General features: G+C 37.3%; 2 protein-coding genes across 2 annotated transcripts in view; one reads left to right on the top strand and one right to left on the bottom strand.

Moving 5' to 3' along the window:
- Nucleotides 1-20,869, bottom strand: part of LOC126175920 (serine/threonine-protein kinase SMG1) — a 383,335-nt gene that overhangs the window by 71,751 nt on the left and 290,715 nt on the right. Inside the window, exon 38 of the mRNA XM_049922990.1 lies at nucleotides 5,116-5,251. Within this exon, the coding sequence (XP_049778947.1) occupies nucleotides 5,116-5,251 (136 nt within the window). The remainder of the gene's footprint in view (nucleotides 1-5,115; nucleotides 5,252-20,869) is intronic.
- LOC126175919 (octopamine receptor 1) lies at nucleotides 8,900-20,698 on the top strand. The gene is made up of 4 exons (XM_049922989.1): nucleotides 8,900-9,158; nucleotides 10,013-10,763; nucleotides 19,867-20,137; nucleotides 20,333-20,698. Exons 2-4 carry the CDS (start codon nucleotides 10,336-10,338, stop codon nucleotides 20,636-20,638), a joined length of 1,005 nt encoding a protein of 334 aa, XP_049778946.1. The 5' UTR covers nucleotides 8,900-9,158; nucleotides 10,013-10,335; the 3' UTR covers nucleotides 20,639-20,698.

The following is a 20,869-nucleotide window of genomic DNA, read 5'->3' as shown; positions in this document are numbered from 1 at the left end:
GAAGCCCAACCTATACTCTGTAGGTTAAAGTTGCCTCCAATTAAGATTGCATATGGATATTTCTGTGCTTTTGATTGTATACTTTCCTTGAATGATTCTAAAACTATCATTACCCAATCTGGTGGCCGGTAAAAACATCCAGTAATTTGAGTTCAGCTATGACTGTTACTCAAGTCAAGATGACTTTACAATTGACTCAATTTCATCCTCAATAGATAATATTTTTGTTGGCTGCAATGAACACTCTCTGTCCTATAGCGCCTAATTTGTCCTTTCCATACCTTGTTAAATATTTCAAAGCTTTCCAACTCAGATTTCATCCAGCTATCGGTTCAGAGAATAATTTGAGCATGACAGATTTCCTGGAGTGCAGTAAATTCAGGAATTTTGTTATGAATACTTTGACAACTTATTGTTAAAATTTTACTCTCTACTTCATATGCAGTCTGATTTTGCTCTCTGCGTATCACCTGGTGAGCATTAGAGGATCCCGAATTTCTGCTTAGCCCAAACAAACTCACGTGCACTCTCCAAGTACTTACTTCCTTTGTGTAGTGCACTCCTGAGCAATCAAGGAAAGTTCAACTATCCTCCACCCCGTAAACCACATCCAGAAATCTGCAGCTGAGACCATCACAGAATCAATGCAAAATATTGTTGAGGCTGTCCACACGACTCCAAACCAATGGACACTGATCAACTCTGGGTATGTAGCTGCAAACTGTGAGCTCTGTTTGCACCCCACAAGCCAGGTCAGTGATCTTCATAACTTCTGCCAGTAGCACTTACAAACTGAGGATGGCACCAGAACCCACGCAATAGACATCACAGGTATTGACATGAGCCACAACTCACAGACGACTGCACACTCAACCTTCGATAGCCACAGACAGGGCCTCCTCCATATCTTGGATAACGCCACCTGGCAAATACACCAAGTACACATTGGACTTCTTTCCAACCCTTGACCCTATTTTACTAAGGGCTCCATAACATGTCTAACACTGGAGCTCCCATTGACTAGTAAACCCCTGTCTTTGTGTGCCTGCTCAGTCCCTGCTAAAGGAGCAAACACCTGTCTACTCACTGTGCGAATGGGCAAGGCCAGACGGCAAGCCTCCGCATTGACACACTGTCTCAAGTGACGCTAACACATTACAGCCCACCACTCCTCCTGTGGTGAGTGCAGATCCCTTGCATCATGTCTGCTGCAGGATGCTTCAGCAGTAGAACCCATGGGCAAAACAAGCAACACTTGAGGTATCCCATGTGATGCTTTAGATTCTCTACCACCGCTAAATTCCAATACAGCATCCTGAAGATGGATAGCTATGGCCAAAACTGCCTTCAGCTATTAATGAACTGTGGCACCTCTGCCGGCATCCGTACACAACATGCATACATCCTATCCACCCTAGCACTAGTAAGTTCAGAATTAACTATAAAAAGCATGTCGAGTGAGCTAAATATGTAACTTGCTACTCTCCTAGTCTGTTACCAATAGGGCCTGGTGCCTCACTGGTAGCCAAACGTTCAAAACAAACAAATGACTGCTCTACATATTGTGTGAATCAACACATTTAGAGTTAAATTAAGAAAAATCAAAACATGTTCACGGGGTTTATTGATCAAGGAAAAGCATCTGGCCATGTTAAATGGTACAAGATTTTCAAAATTCTCATAAAACTAGGTGTAAGCTACAGGGAACAACAGGTAATATACAATGTGTACAAGAAGAATGACAGGAAAAATTAAAATGGAAAACCAAGAACAAAGCAGGAAAGTATGGTTCATCTGTAAAGAATACCACACCTAGGATGCTAATGCGACCTATTCTTCAGTATGCTTAAATGTTTGGGATCTGCACCAGGTTGGATTAACGGAAGACATTGAAACAATTCAGACGCAGACTGTTAGATCTGTTACCAGTAGGTTTGAACAACATGCAGGTATTACGGAGATGCTTCGAAAACTCGAATGGGGATCACTGGAGAGAAGATTATGTTCTTTTTGAAGAACACTACTGAGAACTGACATTTGAAGTTGACTGCAGAACAATTCTATTGCTGCCAACATACGTTTCGCATAAGGTCCACATAGATGGGAACTTGGGGCTCATATGGAGGACTTACGGTCAAATAAGGCAGAAGGGATAGATAACATTCCATCAGAATTTCTAAAATCATTGGGGGAAGTGGCAACAAAACGACTATTCACATTGATGTGTAGAATATATGAGTCTGGCGATATACCATCTGACTTTCGGAAAAGCATCATCCACACAATTCCGAAGACGGCAAGAGCTGACAAGTGCGAGAATTATCGCACAATCAGCTTACAGCTCATGCATCGAAACTGCTTACAAGAATAATATACAGAAGAATGGAAAAGAAAATTGAGAATGCGCTAGGTGACGATCAGTTTGGCTTTAGGAAAAGTAAAGGGACGAGAGAGGCAATTCTGACGTTACGGCTAATAATGGAAGCAAGGCTAAAGAAAAATCAAGACACTTTCATAGGATTTGTCGACCTGGAAAAAGCGTTCGACAATATAAAATGGTGCAAGCTGTTCGAGATTCTGAAAAAAGTAGGGGTAAGCTATAGGGAGAGACGGGTCATATACAATATGTACAACAACCAAGAGGGAATAATAAGAGTGGATGATCAAGAACGAAGTGCTCGTATTAAGAAGGGTGTAAGACAAGGCTGTAGCCTTTCGCCCCTACTCTTCAATCTGTACATCGAGGAAGCAATGATGGAAATAAAAGAAAGGTTCAGGAGTGGAATTAAAATACAAGGTGAAAGGATATCAATGATACGATTCGCTGACGACATTGCTATCCTGAGTGAAAGTGAAGAAGAATTAAATGATCTGCTGAATGGAATGAACAGTCTAATGAGTACACGGTATGGTTTGAGAGTAAATCGGAGAAAGACGAAGGTAATGAGAAGTAGTAGAAATGAGGACAGCGAGAAACTTAACATCAGGATTGATGGTCACGAAGTCAATGAAGTTAAGGAATTCTGCTACCTAGGCAGTAAAATAACCAATAACTGACGGAGCAAGGAGGACATCAAAAGCAGACTCGCTATGGCAAAAAAGGCATTTCTGGCCAAGAGAAGTCTACTAATATCAAATACCGGCCTTAATTTGAGGAAGAAATTTCTGAGAATGTACGTCTGGAGTACAGCATTGTATGGTAGTGAAACATGGACTGTGGGAAAACCGGAACAGAAGAGAATCGAAGCATTTGAGATGTGGTGCTATAGACGAATGTTGAAAATTAGGTGGACTGATAAGGTAAGGAATGAGGAGGTTCTACGCAGAATCGGAGAGGAAAGGAATGTGTGGAAAACACTGATAAGGAGAAGGGACAGGATGATAGGTCATCTGCTAAGACATGAGGGAATGACTTCCATGGTACTAGAGGGAGCTGTAGAGGAAGACAGAGATTGGAATACGTCAAGCAAATAATTGAGGACGTAGGTTGCCAGTGCTACTCTGAGATGAAGAGGTTAGCACAGGAAAGGAATTCGTGGCGGGCCGCATCAAACCAGTCAGTAGATTGATGGGAGAGAGAAAAAAATGGAGGTATATGCACAGTTGTTTTTCCCTCGCACTGTTTCTGAGTGGAACAGGAAAGGAACTTACTAATGGTGATACAGGGTACCCTTTGTCATGAACTGTATGGAGCTCGCAGAGTATGTACGTAGATGTAGACAGTGCTTGGATTAAAGAGAGAGAGAGAGAGAGAGAGAGAGAGAGAGAGAGAGAGAGAGAGAAGAAGAAATATTCAGGAGAGGGATTAAAATTCAGGATTATAGGGTATCAATGATAAGATTTTCTGACAACATGTCCTCCTCAGTGGAATTGAGGAAAATTGCAGGACCTGTTGAGTGGAATGAACAGCCTAATAAGTGAATACTATGCATTGAGAATAAAATGGAGAAAGACATAATGAGGAATAGCAGAAATGAGAATACCAAGAAACTTAACATCAAAACTGGTGATCATGAAGTAGACAAAGTGAAGGAATTCTGACACATTGGAAGCAAAATAATGAATGACATATGAAGCAAGGCAGGCATAAAAAACAGACTAGCACATACAAAGAGGGCATTCCCAGCCCAAGGAAGTATATTAGTATCAGACATCGGCCTTAGTTCGAGGAGGAAATTTCTGATAATGTATGTTTGGAGCACAGCATCTGAGTTGTGGTATCATAGAAGGATGCTGACAGACTAATATGGTAAGAAATCAGGAGGTTTTCCACAGAATCAGTGAAGAGAGAGGAACTTGTGAAAAACACTGACAAGAAGAAAGGACGGGAGGATACGACATTTGTTTTTTGTGTGTGTGTGTGTGTGTGTGTGTGTGTGTGTGTGTGTGTGTGTGTGTGTGTGTGTGTGTGTGTGTGAAAGAGAGAGAGAGAGAGAGAGAGAGAGAGAGAAATCAACAGTAGTCAATTCCTTATGTTGTATCGTATTGAAGATATATTAAGAACATAATTAAGAGAAAATCAGGGTATTTGTTGAAAGATTTTTACACTAAAATTCAGTTAGAGAGTTTACACTGATACTGTGTACTATGTCATTTCACAACATAATTTGAAAACTAATTTCACACACTTCAACAAGTTTATCAGTTTTTTCTGAAATGTGTACAGTGTGGGTCCAGTAAACACATACTAACTTGGTAGTTTAGGGCAGAACAATTAACATTAATTCCACACTGCATCTACAATTGAACACACACCATGTTAAAAAAGTAAATTCCGTAACTTGGAATCGAAGGAATAAAGAAAAAAAATTACATATTAAAAATGAATATCTAGTTTTGGTTGTTTCTCTGTCAATACAAATAATGTATTTCACATTTAGTACTTATAATGATAGCAATTATAGCACTCAATTTTGGAAAGTGCACAGTCCTCTCACTTAAGTGTTAGTATTCCACTGATCTTTTGGCTTACACAGAGAAAACAAACTAGTTTATCCAGGGACTGTTTCAGTATATATCAATTAAACAGAAATAATGTAATCTAACAAGTACTAAGTTTTGTAGTATAAACAATCACGAAACAAGCACACACGAAAACAAAGAAAGCATGCAGACCTGTGTAACCAGCTTCATTTCCAGGTGTCCAGTCAATCAAAGGATCATACACAAAAGCTTCCAAGAGTGTTAGAAGTGTTTCTCGACCTCTCTTCATTATTTTGAGCACATTCTCACAGGCAAGTCTGAAAATGCCCTACAACAACAAAAAAAGGATGCTTTCAAGACATCTATGGAAACATAAGAACATTTTATGAATTTTGAAAAATATCTTTCCATAAATAAATTAATTACACCATATCTTGAGAAAGTGAAGCCACTGATTTAAAGTATCAAAAAGGGGAAGAAAAGTAACTAAAAAAATTATTTTCAGACAGTCTTTCAAAAATAGTGATACCTAAAGCAAAAATTATTTTTTTTTCAAAACTCTATCCATTTCTGAAGTTTGTCTTTGTGTCTCAAAGAAGCCAGTTTTGAAAGTTCAAGATGCTTTTGTTCTTTTAAGCTATCCCCAGGGTCCTATTTTTCCACATTTAGGAACACCATTCCAAATTAAGGATTGGACTGTGTTTTTACTTTACACTGATCTGTTGCTTTGACACTAAGCCCTCATTTAGGGGATCTTGTTTTTAAACTGATAAACACGAAATAAATTTTGTTCTTCTCCAAACAACAGTTCCTTCCACTGGATTCTAAAGACATAGCAGATGAATGGATAAGGTTTTAAAAAAAGTGCGATCAGGGAAGTGTGTAATATGTTACAACATTTGTTCAAGATACTGAGGTGCAAACGATAAATTTGTGCCTTTTCATCATTTTTGTTTATGCCCTTGGTCTTTTCCCTGAATAAACTGAATGGCTTTTTCCCCCTCAACTAATTTCCTGTATATTTTCACATCATTTTTCTTCTAACTTCTGATGACAGAATCACCTCTTCTTAACACTCAATATTCCTTCAGTTTTGAAAATGTGTTTTCTCATTTCTGCATCAGTGCTTCAAAAGGTAACCGACATAAAAAAATTTCACTATGAAATGATTAAAAAACTGAAATTCTTATATTCCTAATACCAATGAGAAGTCCAACTTACATTTTACTTATAGGAAGAACAAAGAGCATTAGTGTGAACAAATGTGTACTAGTTGTTTGCGGAGATGTCACAGATGCTCTAATATGGATATACTTCGAATCTTCATGACAACAAAACAATATTGGAGAATGAGCCATAACAGATTCTCTGAGTAGATGCCCTCCATCTCCTCCCTGTCTAAGCCTCACAAGTTGATACAAATAACGTATCTGAATTTGCTTCCTCCCATTTTCCCAAATTTTAGCTCTGCCGAACTATCCCAAAGCTGGTACTAGAAGAGATGTGCCCAACAAGTAACAGAAATGACATAATTTTGTTTTCTGTACTAGAAGTGCCCAGTTTGTTTGTTGTTGTGTTAATTTTGCTGTAAGAACAGAGTAAGGTGTGCTGAAGTTTTAAGAACCTTAAATATTGCTTTTCTGCTATTAGTGAATAAAGGGTTTACAACATGATTTAAATGTTTCAAAGAAAGCTGTGAAGATGTCATTTTCAACAAGTACCCTGGATGCCCCAGGCAATCAACAACAGATGAAATTGTGGAAAAAAATACTGAAATGGTCACTAAATCACAGACAGACATTGCTGATGCTGATGGCATATTAAATGGCCCATGCCATGAAATTTTCTGATGTTCTGAGTATGAAACATGTGACAGAAAAATTTGTTCCAAAAGGGTCAAATTTCTAACAAAAACAGTGGCAAATGCAAGTTGCTTGGGAGTCACTAAAAAAAGTGAATAGCGATGCACAACAGATGAGGTGTCATAATTGGTGATGAAGCATGGATTTATGGACATGATGTCAAAATTAATACACAATCATTCCTAAGGAAGCATTCTAAATTGCCAAGATTGAAAAAAGCTCCACAAGAGCATTCAAATGTGCAGGTTATGCTCGCTCAGTTCTTCAATTTTAATGGCATAAAGCACCAAGAGTTCTTGCCACAAGATCGATCAATCAATCAGTAAGCACTACTAATTACAAGTCCAACACAATTTGTGTGAAGCAATGTGGAGGTGGATTGGTAAGGGAATTGCACTTTGTTGCTTGTTTGCAAATTTTTGGGCAAAAGCAAAACTGTAATGATGCCCCAGCCTCTATATTCGCTATGCATTGATCCATGTGACTTTATGTTCCTCATAATGAAGAAAACCTAAAGTGACACCATTTTACAAACATAGATGAGATTAGAAATGTGTTGTTGAGGGAGCTACAAACTATACCAAAGATGAAGTTCCAGAAATGTTCCGAGGATGGAGGGGAAAAGAAGAAAGCTGGCATAAATTTATCATGAAATGGAGAGCATTATGAAGGGGTTAACATTAATGTACATCAATGAATAAAATACTTAAAAACTAATGAGAATTTTTGTTGATTTTTAAAACATGCTTCATACATTTATTACAACAGAATCTGCCGTTTGTGATAGAAGTTCATCACCTTCCAGAGCAGCTCACTGTCTTTTGAAAACCTGTCATTTCAGCTTGTGTATCTCAGATGCTTAATGGTACGGAACTGTTGACTGGCAAGTGTTTGTACTGTTGCGCTCGTCTTCTTTACAAGATGTAACAGGCTAAAACATATGAAAAAGCTCTAGCCACGAAACCAGAGCACGACTAAAGAGTTCTAGTCAAACAAAGTTATTACTTATCACAAAGCCTTCTCTCCAGGCACAAAGCTGATTGAGACTGAGAAATTTCTTTTATAAATAATTTGTTTGATAACAGTGGCATGTGGCTGGGCAGTGCTGTCGATGAGGTACAAGGAAATATTTCTCCTGTTTCTTATGTTTAGGCTTCTCCTTGATGAATATACGATCCATTTCACTTTCACCTGCCATAGTTACTCCTTCCACTATAGTCTGTCCCTGAATCCATTTGTTTATTTCCTTTTCTCTGCTATCAAATCCCAAAATTCTCTTCTACTGTCCACTGTACAACCCTTAGCATCTGAACAGTTTTCGTATTAAAAGTTTGTGTCAGTGCCTAAAAACACACTACTAGTAATTCAGTTTTATTGTAGTGCCTAAAGAACATTTTCCATGAAAATGAAACAACATTACAGACGAGTGACAATGTAAAATCATCGGTCAATTGTCTAGAAACAAGGATGAGAATTGATAAATGCACACACAGCTAGGAAGCAAGTGCACTTCAACCCTGCTCATTCTCATTTCTTCATTATGAAGTTCCAAATGACATAATGGATGCTGGTTGCCAATGAAGTAACCGCCACTCAATAAATACATAATCTGTCCCTCTACAACATGTAATAACTGTATTATCAGGGAAATACAAGACTTCTACAATACCAAAATTTGTACACACTAAAGACATTTGTTTCTTTAATGTAATGATAAATATAAATTCAATTGCACCAGCTAAACACAAGAATGAGCTATTCTAAAGATGTTTTGTGGTTTTTATTAGATCAGTGCTACCTCAAGCAATGTATGATTGTCACACAGTGAAAGAAGAGGAAAACAATTATTACAATACTATGAACATTTATGACTCCATTAAATCTACAACTTTAATAGCTTCTTAGTGGAAGATTCTATTTGGTGAGAGGCCAATGTCATTCAGTGAGCATAAGATATATCAAGAATATAAACTGTTATGAATTTACGGCAGATACATATACTCTACTTCAGTGTTATTATTAGATACTGATAGCACCTTATCATATTGACCCTGCTATCTAGAGTCAGCATGGAAGGAAGCTTTGTATTTTTCTGATAACACTGGTCAATAGTGGGGGGCCTAAGTTTTAACAACTTGCCTAGCAGAAAAATGGGAAAGAAAATGAAAATTCAGTGCAAGATGCAAAACACCATTAAATATTCTAACTCTTTTATCACCAAGCTCAGCTCTCTGAATGTTTATGTTGTTTGCCTATGTAATTTACACCAGACTGATAAGTGATAGATATTGCCTTCAAAGCTAGAGTCAAAGTAGCTGTACCCGAAACAGCAATTCTCTTCATATATTATCCACACAGAATTACTAAGCACTGGTGAGTATGAGAGGTCTAACAACTGTATAAACCGTTTTCATTTCTGGATTTTCTGAAGACTACTTAAATCTTTATATAATTTTTCTACACTGGATAGTTACCTCAACACTTATTTTACTTTTAAACTAACTCAAGAACATTGCTAACAGTGTTTCCATAGAAAAGCAGTTAGAAAACAATGAGTCAGCATGCATTTATGAATTATGGTTGTCACATTCATTGAATGAAATTTATGTTGCTACCCACCCTGACATAACATTACCCAAAGATGTTTTATAGGTTCTCTCATATGGACTACATCACAACAAGGGACATGAGGATACTGGTTCCTAAATTAACAAGTTTACAAAGGAACTAATTTATATATTACTTATAATTAAAACATAGTTCTGTACATAAAACCAGTGGGTAATGACGCACATTTGCAGTAAGTTACAAAAAATTTGCAGTAATAAATTTTATGATGATTCAAACACAAAAGACTAAAAAATATTAATGCAAATGACATTGTCACATATTCAAAACTGGTCTCAAATATAGCTATAATATAAACTAATTATAAATGTGATGCAAGAATATATGAACAAAATTAAATAGCTGTTTGAAATAATAAAAAATCTGCTAGAATGGATCAACAAATATCGGTCACTTCTCTTCTCAAACCATATGCTGAATTTGTAGTGAAAATATTAATATAAGCAAGTATCATGTAAATTTTGACCAAATACTTTGCAGTTTCACTTTACCCATTTCACTTCTAGTTCATTACGATATGTTGGATGCAGCCAAAATTAATTTTATAAATATAGTGTCATGATGCTGTAGATAAAACTAAATATGATTTCTTTCCACAGATTAAACAAAACATCCCACATTAGCGGCAGCAAGGACAATGAAAATAGCTTATATCCAGTGACAATGTCCATGAAGTGAAATTCTTATGAATGTGAAATGGTGAAAAGTAAGATTCATGATGGAAGACGTATGATGAAGGAAAATGCTATGTGAGTCTATGGCTTAGGAGGAGGCAAACCATATGTGTGGGATCTAAGAATCAAGCTCACGCAAAAGATGTTTGTTTTCCCACTCATCTTCACACAAGAAGCACTTATTTTATATCAGAAAATGTGAATTTTCCCAGTGATCTTTTAGTGTTATATATGAGCGTGAGATTGACATGTCAGGACTCTTCAATGAGACCTTTTCGGGGAACTATTCAACAGACACTGAAGACGAGATACTATTTGGATTGCCTGAGAGAGTGATATGGGCAACTATTGACGGAGCCCTCATGATTCCAATTTTAGCAGGGAACATTGTAACCATCTGCGCAATTTTATGGTGTCGACGTCTGTCAAGTGTACTATCAAACCAGTTCATCCTGAACTTGGCAATATCTGACTTGTTAGTAGGTCTATTTTTGCCATATCATATGGCATTCTCAATAATCGATGAACTGAACAAGTTCAAGAACACCTGTTTATTGCGATTTATACTAGTCATACTTCCAGCCAGTTCTTCAATATATAATCTCATAGCGATCGCTATTGACAGGTATATTTCCATTGTGTATCCACTACACTATTCAACCTACATGACAGCAAGGTAAGTTGCAAGAATTATTCATACGACATTTTTATAATTTCTTAAATGGTAAGATTCATGTCAGGTATCAAGATGGCTTCCTAACACATGGTTTGTTATAGTACACATTACCAATTAAATCACACATTTTGCAGAAGTTGAAAGAAAAGTACATATATAAATGTTCTAAGAGGACACTTTAAAGTGAACAGTTTATTTGTCATTCTACATACTGTTTGTCAGGAAATCTGTAATAAAAAAGCTCCTGAAATTTTATGTAAACAGCTGCTATATCAATATCTCAATTACTTATTTGAATGGGACAGGAAATTATGAGGTTTGCTGATCAAAAGCAATTTATTACTGCTGAATTTAACATATGTTTACTTGCTGACCCTCTACACTACGCTAACGAAAGATTAGGGCTTAACCCTGAGGCCCAAGGATATGGATTTCAGCTACAGACCTCTACCATTTGAAATGCTGTATAAGCTGATAAAACATATCAGTGGAGGAGGAGGAGGAGGAGGAGGAGGAGGAGGAGGAGGAGTAGGAGGTGGTGGTGGTGGTGGTGGTGGTGGTGGTGGTGGTGGGTGAATAAATACCAAGTGAATTATGTTAGCTTTTTGCTTAAATGAGTACTACTGCTAGCATGTATCAGAAGATAAAACTGTCCTCAACCCAAAGGTTGGGCTGAATACCACTGCTCTACTAAGGCATGGTCCTATTGGAAATAGTATGGCCTTACTTTCTCGACCTTCAAACTGATTTACCAAGCTAGTGATATACGGGTACACAGTTTAAAGTGGACTCCAAACCACAGTGTAACATGGCACTTTCACATATGCAAATTATTGCCACAGGCAAAAGATGTGAAAAGTGCCAAAAAAGTCCCAGGATCCATTGATATCTCTGGACCTCCAAGTACGTAGTCTGACACTTAACACACCATTCTAATAATAGATACAAGAATGTAAATTAAACAAGAAATAATCTAAAGTAGAGTAATTAACTTCAGTGCTGTAATGGAGGTTCAAAACATGTCCACGTCCATAATTAACTGCCATGTTCATTCGATGCTGGTACAGATGGAAGTTTCAAGCCAACACAGTAGTCAGTTTGACAAAAGAATGTATTTCCCCTCCCATGCTCCAATTGCTTCAGTGCATTGCAATACCTGAAGATATTGTTGTCTCATCTATCATTACCAAATCCCCAAGTGGCATATATTTCTAGGAATAATCTAACAGGTCTTGCTGCATGTGGGTATTATACTGTCCAGTCACATTAATGTGATCATCTGTCAAAGCCTGAATAGCTACCTTTTGTAGTGCAGACTGCAGCGAGATGTGCAGGAAGAGTGTCATTGAGGTTCCAGAAGGTATTAACAGGGATTTGGCTTCACACTGATCCCGGTGTCGTGGCCAGCTGCACTAGGTTTCTTGGTTGAGGATCCATGGCGCAAACAGCCCAGTCTAAGTGGTCCCACAGATTATAGACTATGTTTAAATCCAGAGTGTTTGTGGCCAGGGGAATAGGGTAAAATCATCCTGGTACACTCTGAACCATGCACATATACTGTGACCTGTGTGACATGTTACACTGTCCTGCTGGTAGATGCCATTGTCTCAAGGCAAGGCAAACTGCATTTAGGAGAAGACATGATCCTAAAGGATAAATGCATATTACGTTGATCCATTGTACCTTCCAGAATGCCAAGATCACCCAGGGAATGCCATGAACACATTCCCCAGAACATAATGCTCTCTTTTTGGCCTGTACCCTTCCGAACATTGTTGCAGGGTGTTGCTTTTCATATGTTTCACACCACACATGCCAACAGCCATTTGACTGATGGGGCATAAAACATGATTAGTTTAGAAGGTCACCTGTGCCACTGGCTGAATGTCCAGCTGTGGTACTGATGTGCAAATTCCAGTGTTCATTGCCTAAGAACTGCTGTCAGCATAGGTGAATGAATGCAGGGCCTGTTGAGGGAGCTCATACACAATGTTCACTGAACAAACATTGAGGAGCTATTGTTGGTACGCCCTTGGTTCATCTGGGCAGTCGGTAGCTCAACAGTTACACATCTATTCACCCGTACAAACCTCTGCAGCCATCATTCACCTATCATCTACAGCCCCTGGTGTACCATAACTGCCTCAGTGCTGCTTTTGGATAGTGCCATTTTTCCATGCAGGGAATACTTTGAGCACAGCAGCATGCAACCAGTTTATGAACTTTGTTGTTTAAAAAATGCTTCCACCCTTGGCCTGAAAGCCAATGATCATGTCTTTTAGAGATCAGATAAATCACTCCATTTCCAACAACTGCACTGTTTCCCGCATCACCCCAACATGCTTTATATATTCTCAACTGCTAGTGGTTACTGCACACTGAAGTTTAATATAGGCAATTATCACATTAATGTGAATGGGCTGTGTATCTGCAATATGGGCTCTAATGAAGGACAAGCCTAATATTTCTACAAGTTTAATTCAACATAATAAAACTCCACAATTTTTGTAATTTTTCTGTTAAGTTGACATGTTCCACATCATAGCTTTCATGATGAATGTAGAGTATATGAATGGAACTAACTGTCAATCGAAATATAGCTGAAAATGAAATCTTATTTTTCTGGGCATCTGTTGGTGTAAGGGACCGACAGTCTTCAATGGCTCATTATGGAGTACTAATGTAATTACAATTTATTCAGCCTGTTACCCTAGTTACCTCTGTTTCTTTTTAAAACACACTGTCAGAAAAAAGAAAAAAAAATAGTACACCTGGAAAGATGTAGTTGATTTTGATCCGTTGATGGCATATGTGCACCTGGGGGATAGTAGGTGTACTGATAATGGTTAACTCCAATACTGACTCTGACCTTATGTACCAAGTGCTAAAAAATTTTAAATTCTACTTAATAATGACATATTACACAAAGGTAAACTCCTAAAGAAAAGAAAGAAACAAGTGACATTTAATCCAGCTATGATCATGACTGTATAGTGTTCAAGAGACTATGTACAAGAAGGAACAGTTATAAAATTAGTATGCGTCTTAATGTGAAACCAACACACTTTCAACTGGTGTAACAGAGAAGCACCATGGAAGGATAGAAAAATAATAATAATAATCCGTGTGCTTGTCAACAATGGTAATCTGTATGAATTCAACCACTGAAATACTGAAATGTATTGTTAACAGTGTAACAGAATAAGGATGAAAATGTAAGCTTACTGGATAGAAATGATTGCAGAGCTGAATCTCAGGTTTACAGAATTTGTAAAATTATATCATTAAAGTAAAGACAGGGGAAAAAATGGAATGAAGCAACTGCTACATCTACTTCTATACTAAGCAAGCCACAACAAAGTGGATGGCAGAATTATCTCTTATGAAAATGTCTTCCCATCCCCTCCATGTATGGAGCAGGGGAAGAAAAATTTCTGAAGCAATCAATGTAATCTTGCCTTTATAGTCTCTATGGGAGTGATACATAGTAGGTTGTTGTACTTTAGTACATGCCTACATTTGTCACTTAATACTCATTGTAGCATCCTCAGGATAGTTGGTACCTGTCTTGAAGCTGGGATCTTTATCAATATTTTAGGAAGGGCCACACAATTGTTTTGTAAACAACCTCTTCTGATTTACTGGTAGGACGCTAGGAAAATGCAATCAATCTACAAACTCTGACACCCGCTGTACGTACTACTGAGTCTACATGGTCACTCCCTTTCATATTCCTTCAGACTGTCACACCTGCATATTTGTGCGAGTTCACTGATATGATGTTCACACAGCACTACGATCTGGTGTTTTGCGAAGTGCACAATTTTATATCTCTGACTGTACAACCAGTTATCAATCTTTGCACCACTCTGAAATCTTACCAAGATTCGACTGAATATTTCTACAGTTCTTTCAAGTACTAGTTCATTCCTGATAATTGCATCATCTGCAAACAGTCTGAGGTTACTATTAATATTGCCTTCTCTGTCAGATCAGGAAAGTAGCTCCTTATCCTCACAGGAAATACAAATAATTGTATGGGTAACTACTCGTCGCATAATTTATTTATAATGGGTGGGCCAACAGATCTCTCTGCTACTGACAACTATAAACTTATCTAATATGGAATGAAAACACAATCAAATGAAGGTCCACATTGAAATTTATCACATGATAGTTCATCACACACAATTGCTGACTTTATGGGATTAACTATCTCTTGGGACCTGTGAAGTTATATTCCTTGCAAGAAATAAAGGCAAGTATCTGAAGAAAACAGACTTTACAGTGATGTGACAAATTACCAGAAGCCTGAGTGAATAAACAATGAGGGAAAGGCGGACATCAAAAAGCAAATGGCAACTACAGAATAGTTTTGAACACATGAGACATTAGAAATGGTTGAAGGGGCTTTGGGACAACTAAGTAAGAATGACTAGAAGCTACAAATTTTACACTAGTAATGTGCGGTACAGATAATAAACAAAATTATCTTTGTGCCTGCTGCAGTATTTGGGTAATTTAGATTATTTTCCTGGGACCAGTAAAGCCACAAACTACAATAGGCATGAACATGTTCTACTTGGTTCCAGTAATCCACATTGCCTAAACTTCCATTAACATCGCCTGCTGTTGGCTAGTATTTTTCCTTTCCTCCGATGCTCTCATCCCTCTCCCCCCTGCTCTTTACTTTTTTCTACCATCCTCATAAGAGTTATCCCATATCTCCATCCGGATATTGCAATCTATTCACCACCTCTCCCTATGCTCACTATTTGTTTACATTCCCTTCTTTTTAATTCACTTATTTTGCTTTTTCATATCTGCTGTTTTGTTCTTTTCTGCATCTATCGCTTCTATTCCACCTCTGTCTTTTCTTTTCATTTCTTTGCCTTTTACCTCAATTTCAGTTAAATCTGACTTAACAGTCCTTGGGAAACAAGGCACTTATTAAACCTAGGGCAGTAACAAAACAAGTATAATCAATGAAGAACTTCCATTATACTTCATCAGAGGAAATTTGGAACCAAGTTGAGGCTCTGACACCAACTCTGTCCCAATGCCGGTACTCAGCATATCGAGGGCAAGTTATGACAGCTGTGGTCCAGCTTGTCAGGAGAGGATACATTGGTTTCGACACCATTCTCAACAAAATCTGTGCCTGTGGGGATGTAATGTCACACACAATGATAAGTGGGCTCTTACTGCAAAGTTTTTTGTCAATTTGACTCGACATTATAATCGAGAAATAGCATCACATAGCATCTCCACCCAGTACGTTTCAATTAGTTTCCTCCTCCCTTTTTGAGTGCTTTACTTTTTTTCCAGGCAGTGTATCTGAGCACTTACATTTTGCTGATAATATTTTGCAATTTATCTCAAAGTCAAGATACACTTCAATAGCAAATTGAGAAACTTAGTAAGTTTTAAAATATGGTTAATTACAATAAGAGTAACATAAAGTATAGTGAGCATATCAAAAAGAAAATAGTACGAAGCTACAGTGATGTCAGAATGAGTAATTAGCGTTTATATTTAGGGTAACAGAAAACCATGGCTACAGGGACAGAAAAATAAATAAAGGGAAGAGTAAAAATGATCCTCAGTGCTTTTAATACACTAAATAGTTTTCAGAACTATTGCAATGTGACTCGAAAGTAAAGTTTATATTCAATGTGTGTCACCCATTTTGACTTCAGCTACGAGACTTGGAAAACAAATCAAATACTACAGGTTGTTCAACAAGCAATGGAGAGATGCAAGTTGAAAATTACTGGGAGGGACAGAAACAACAAACAAAAGGAGCAGGGACCCAAATGAAGTGGAATACAGGACTGCAACTCCAATCGAAAAGAAATGGAGGCTTGTGGTGTACATAGCCAGTCTAATGAATAGTAGATAACCAATGAAGTTCTTTCCTGGATTTTTTTTTAAAGAAGAAGAAGAAGAAGAAGAAGAAGAAGAAGAAGAAGATGGTGGAGGTGGGTAGACTGCTATAGTAAAACAATGAAAGAGTAGCATATATGCATATTTCTGGAGACCATACTACATGGAAAAGCTTACAGCAGAGATGGAATGTAAAGCCACATCAAACAGTAATGTATATCTGTAGCACATTACTGCTGTCCAATGCACAATGAAAGGAATGCATCAATATGAAACAATTCTGGCTCAAAAATAATTTAACATGTCACATCTTGTAGTTGTCAAAGTATGGTATGGTACTGTGATATTGGTGAAGGTCTGATTTAGGAATTACATACAAAGCAAATGTTACAAGGCAAATGTTACAAGGCAAATGTTACAAGGCAAATGTTACAAGGCAAATGTTACAAGGCAAATGTTACAAGGCAAATGTTACAAGGCAAATGTTACAAGGCAAATGTTACAAGGCAAATGTTACAAGGCAAATGTTACAAGGCAAATGTTACAAGGCAAATGTTACAATAAAATTAAAATGTGTGACTGACATAAGCAAAAGGACCATTTCACAAAATCTCTGAAGTTTGAAAAACAATGTGTGCCAAAACACGTTTAACTGTAACAATCTATAAAGGAAACTTCATCAAGTGCACCACAATTTTTGTGGTGGCTACAAAATATTTCATTACAAAGGGTATTGGAAGATTTACTTCCAAAGGGAGCACAAGAACTAAATTAATGCAAATGAGAGGAATGCACAAAGTTGAGAACTTTTAACATTGCAGCACATCAGCAATCGTAAATAATTTAATGATTATAAAGATTCCACCTTGATTGTAAATTGAACACACTAAAACTACAAACTGCCTAAAGAGGCATGGTCCAACATTAATACAGAATTAATGTTGGATAACACCTCTTTAGGCAGTTTGTAGTTTTAGTATGTTCTGAAGAAGGCGTGGTTATTCGCACCGAAACCATGTCAACATCCGGTTTCAATTTGCAATTGAGGCGGAATCTTTATAATCATTAATGCACAAAGTAATTTCATGAAATAGTTATGTTCTGAAAGGAAATTTATAATCACAAGGAGACAGTATGGTTGGGCTACACTTACCTTCAGGCATCACAATGCTAAGTACTGGCCATACACACTCAGAACTACAATAAGCTAATTTAGCTTTTGGAACTGTCACGCCATGTCTCAAACAGGAAAGAGGAATAAACTGAAGGAGGTTAGAAAGGGACAGAATATTATAGTGAGTCACTTAACAGAGCATTGGTGCACCTCAAATAATTGCAGTTTACTGTGCCAGGTCTTCTGTTCATGTTTGGTGTAAGGGTGACACTTGATAGCATCAGCTATACAGCTTTCACAACTCACATAAAGTACAAGTTGGCAGTTAGTGGGCACTGAACTGCTGTTCAAAAGCATCTCAAATATGTTCAACTGTGTCGACATGTGACAAACTTAAGAGCAGAATGTCAAGTGGTCCTAAATAGTAAATACCAACATGGCTTGGAAAGTCTCACAACACACTTATTGAACAAGCAATCTTCTGGCACAAAATTTATCCTGACACTATTAACAACCTGTTCCTATGCCATATGTAACTGTAGTTTTAATTGGCTATATCGTCAGGACAAAAAAAAAAAAAAAAAAAAAAGCACATACAGAGTGTCTGCTCTGCAACAACACATTTTAGAATGTGTTTCTTAAAAATTTTTGCACAGGCAGCTGACAACTTTGTACACATACTTCTAACTTTTGGAGTCACACCATTCCCCCTTTCATCTGATGGTCCAACCTCCCCTAACCAAGTCCTCTTCCTTTTCTGAAGAAGGATCCTGTGGCTCTCTCATAGCTAAAATTGCTAGTATCTTCTTCGTAGTATATCAGTGACTATACTGGGAGTTGTGCCTTGCGAATGAAAGTACTGGTTAGCATCTCAGTCTGCGAATACAACCATTTTCTGAAATGGCTTTTCCTTTTTATACATATTAATTATACAGCAGACAAGCAAACACTTATTTTCTGTACACTTGCTCTCGATGCCTGGAACATCACAATCTCCACTTTCTAAGAGTCATTATATCTGTCTCATATTCTCTGCTTAACTACTGAAACCTGTAACCATTTGAACCTGGCAATTACACTATGTTAAACTTTTTGCAGATTATCTAGTCATCATCATTCCACAGAAGGTGGATAGTTAATCTTTCAGCTGATCCATACACCCCACTAGTCCAGTAAGTATCAAGACTTGATTAATCCTTTTGTTGCTGTGGACACATACACATGACTTGCTACATCATTCCCCACATACTATGGGCATGTACACACTCACCATTTGGGTTTCAAAAAAAAAAAAAAAAAAAAAAAAAAAATAAAAATAAAAAATAAAAAAAAAATAAAAAAAAAATAAATAAAAACAGCACCTTGTTTCAATATACTGAATCATTAATCATTTATGAGATATGATGACTGTTATGACCACGCGATTCATGATGCACATGGATGTGAATGGGCACGTTGCAGGTGAGCATCCTTCGGATATAAAAGCCAGTAACTTGAGTATGAAATGAGATATCCTCCTGCTGACAATTGTAAATAAAATTTCCACATGTTATCTAAATTTCACTCACTGTAATGCATGACCTAAAATTAACCCTACGCAAAGTTCACGCAACGCACTTTTACCTCTGTAAACTCTAAACTTTCATGCAATGTTTTACGTAATTTGATGCAGCACAATAAGTATGATGGATAACAAAAAGAAATTCAGTTCTTAAGTGAGTGAAGGTATCACACTGTAAGATGCGCAAAAATCAAATTTTTTCATCAAACAATTTTGGAAAAAACGGATGATAAGTATTTCATATCAGCCATGTCTCTCAGCAAACAGTACAGTCATAACAAAAGCCACCTTAGTACAGAGTGCAAAGAGCATGTCTGCAGCAGTGAATGGTTTAATAAAAAGTAGAGAAAAATTATAATGGTTTTTAATGCTCCAAGCATTCTAGATAGATGGGGAGGGGGGGGGGGGGGCGGAGAGGGGGGGCGGAGAGAGAGGGGGCATTTAATTAACTAATTTATTTATTTATTTTCCACTTTGTGAACTTAATCATGTTAGCACACTCTTAACTATTATTATTTCCTAAAATTTTGACCTGTTTACAGGAAAGCATTAGTGATAGTCGGAGTTGGCTGGATACTTTCTGCCATAGTATCAACAATGCCCAGCTATTGGAATAAATACAGTGAGGACAAGGACTGTTTGGTTGACAATGTGCTACCAAAAGCCTACATCATATGCATCATCACACCAGCATTTGTTCTGGTACTTGTAGCAATGTTGGTACTTTACTGGCGAATATGGAAGGAAGCTTCAGAACAAGCCAGAAGACTTCGGAACGTTACTAACTCTCAGTCAGATTGGAAATCTGTCCAGGTGAGTATGTACACTGCCGTTTCATTTGCACAAAAATATGTTTAATCTAGCTGTAACTGCAATTGCTTTTTGCACTCTACATCATTTAATAATATCACCATCTTAACGAATTTTTTTGTGGTTCTTATTTACTGAACTGTTCTCTCTCCTTCCTTTATTTTTATTTATTTATGTATTTAGTTTTTTCTTTCACAGGTTGTTCTTTTAGTCTTGGGCTCTTTCTCCATCTGTTGGCTACCATACTTCACAGTCATCTGTTGCCGTGTTGCTGGTGCCAAGTCATACACATCCTTTGTGGTTTACAAAGCAGCATTTTCAATGGGTATGGCCAACTCGTGCATAAATCCACTCATATATGCATGGAAAAACACTGAATTTAAGAATGCTTTTAGAAATATACTTCACTGCAAGTCACCAAACCGAGCAGATCATCTACTAGAAACTATAACTACACATACCGAACTGCACACTATTGACAGTTCATGTGGAGGTTTCACTTAACTGTCAATGATTGTTTAATCTTATTTTTGTAAATATAGTTCTGAAAAATGTAAAACTTTATCTTTGCAATTTATTTTTTCAATAGCCTCATATATCAGTTCCTTCCATTCATTCCTAAAAGTCCACAAACTCAATAAATAAAAACTGAATGTAGGGTGTTAACAGATTAATATCAATAAGAGAGTAACTAAATTTACATCAGAAGAAACCAAAATCATGGCATTAAAAGAC

This window comes from Schistocerca cancellata, chromosome 3, assembly GCF_023864275.1.
Source record: "Schistocerca cancellata isolate TAMUIC-IGC-003103 chromosome 3, iqSchCanc2.1, whole genome shotgun sequence".
Lineage (NCBI taxonomy): Eukaryota > Metazoa > Arthropoda > Insecta > Orthoptera > Acrididae > Schistocerca > Schistocerca cancellata.
The sequence above is the reverse complement of the archived record's forward strand: the minus strand, read 5'-3'. Positions and strand labels throughout refer to the sequence as shown.

Excerpts from the sequence above, each read along its gene's own strand:
- LOC126175919 (XM_049922989.1), top strand. The coding sequence starts at position 10,336 with ATGTCAGGACTCTTCAATGAGACCTTTTCGGGGAACTATTCAACAGAC. Across the intron at positions 10,764-19,866 it reads TCAACCTACATGACAGCAAG|GAAAGCATTAGTGATAGTCG; the intron begins GTAAGTTGCAAG and ends ACCTGTTTACAG. Across the intron at positions 20,138-20,332 it reads CAGATTGGAAATCTGTCCAG|GTTGTTCTTTTAGTCTTGGG; the intron begins GTGAGTATGTAC and ends TTTCTTTCACAG.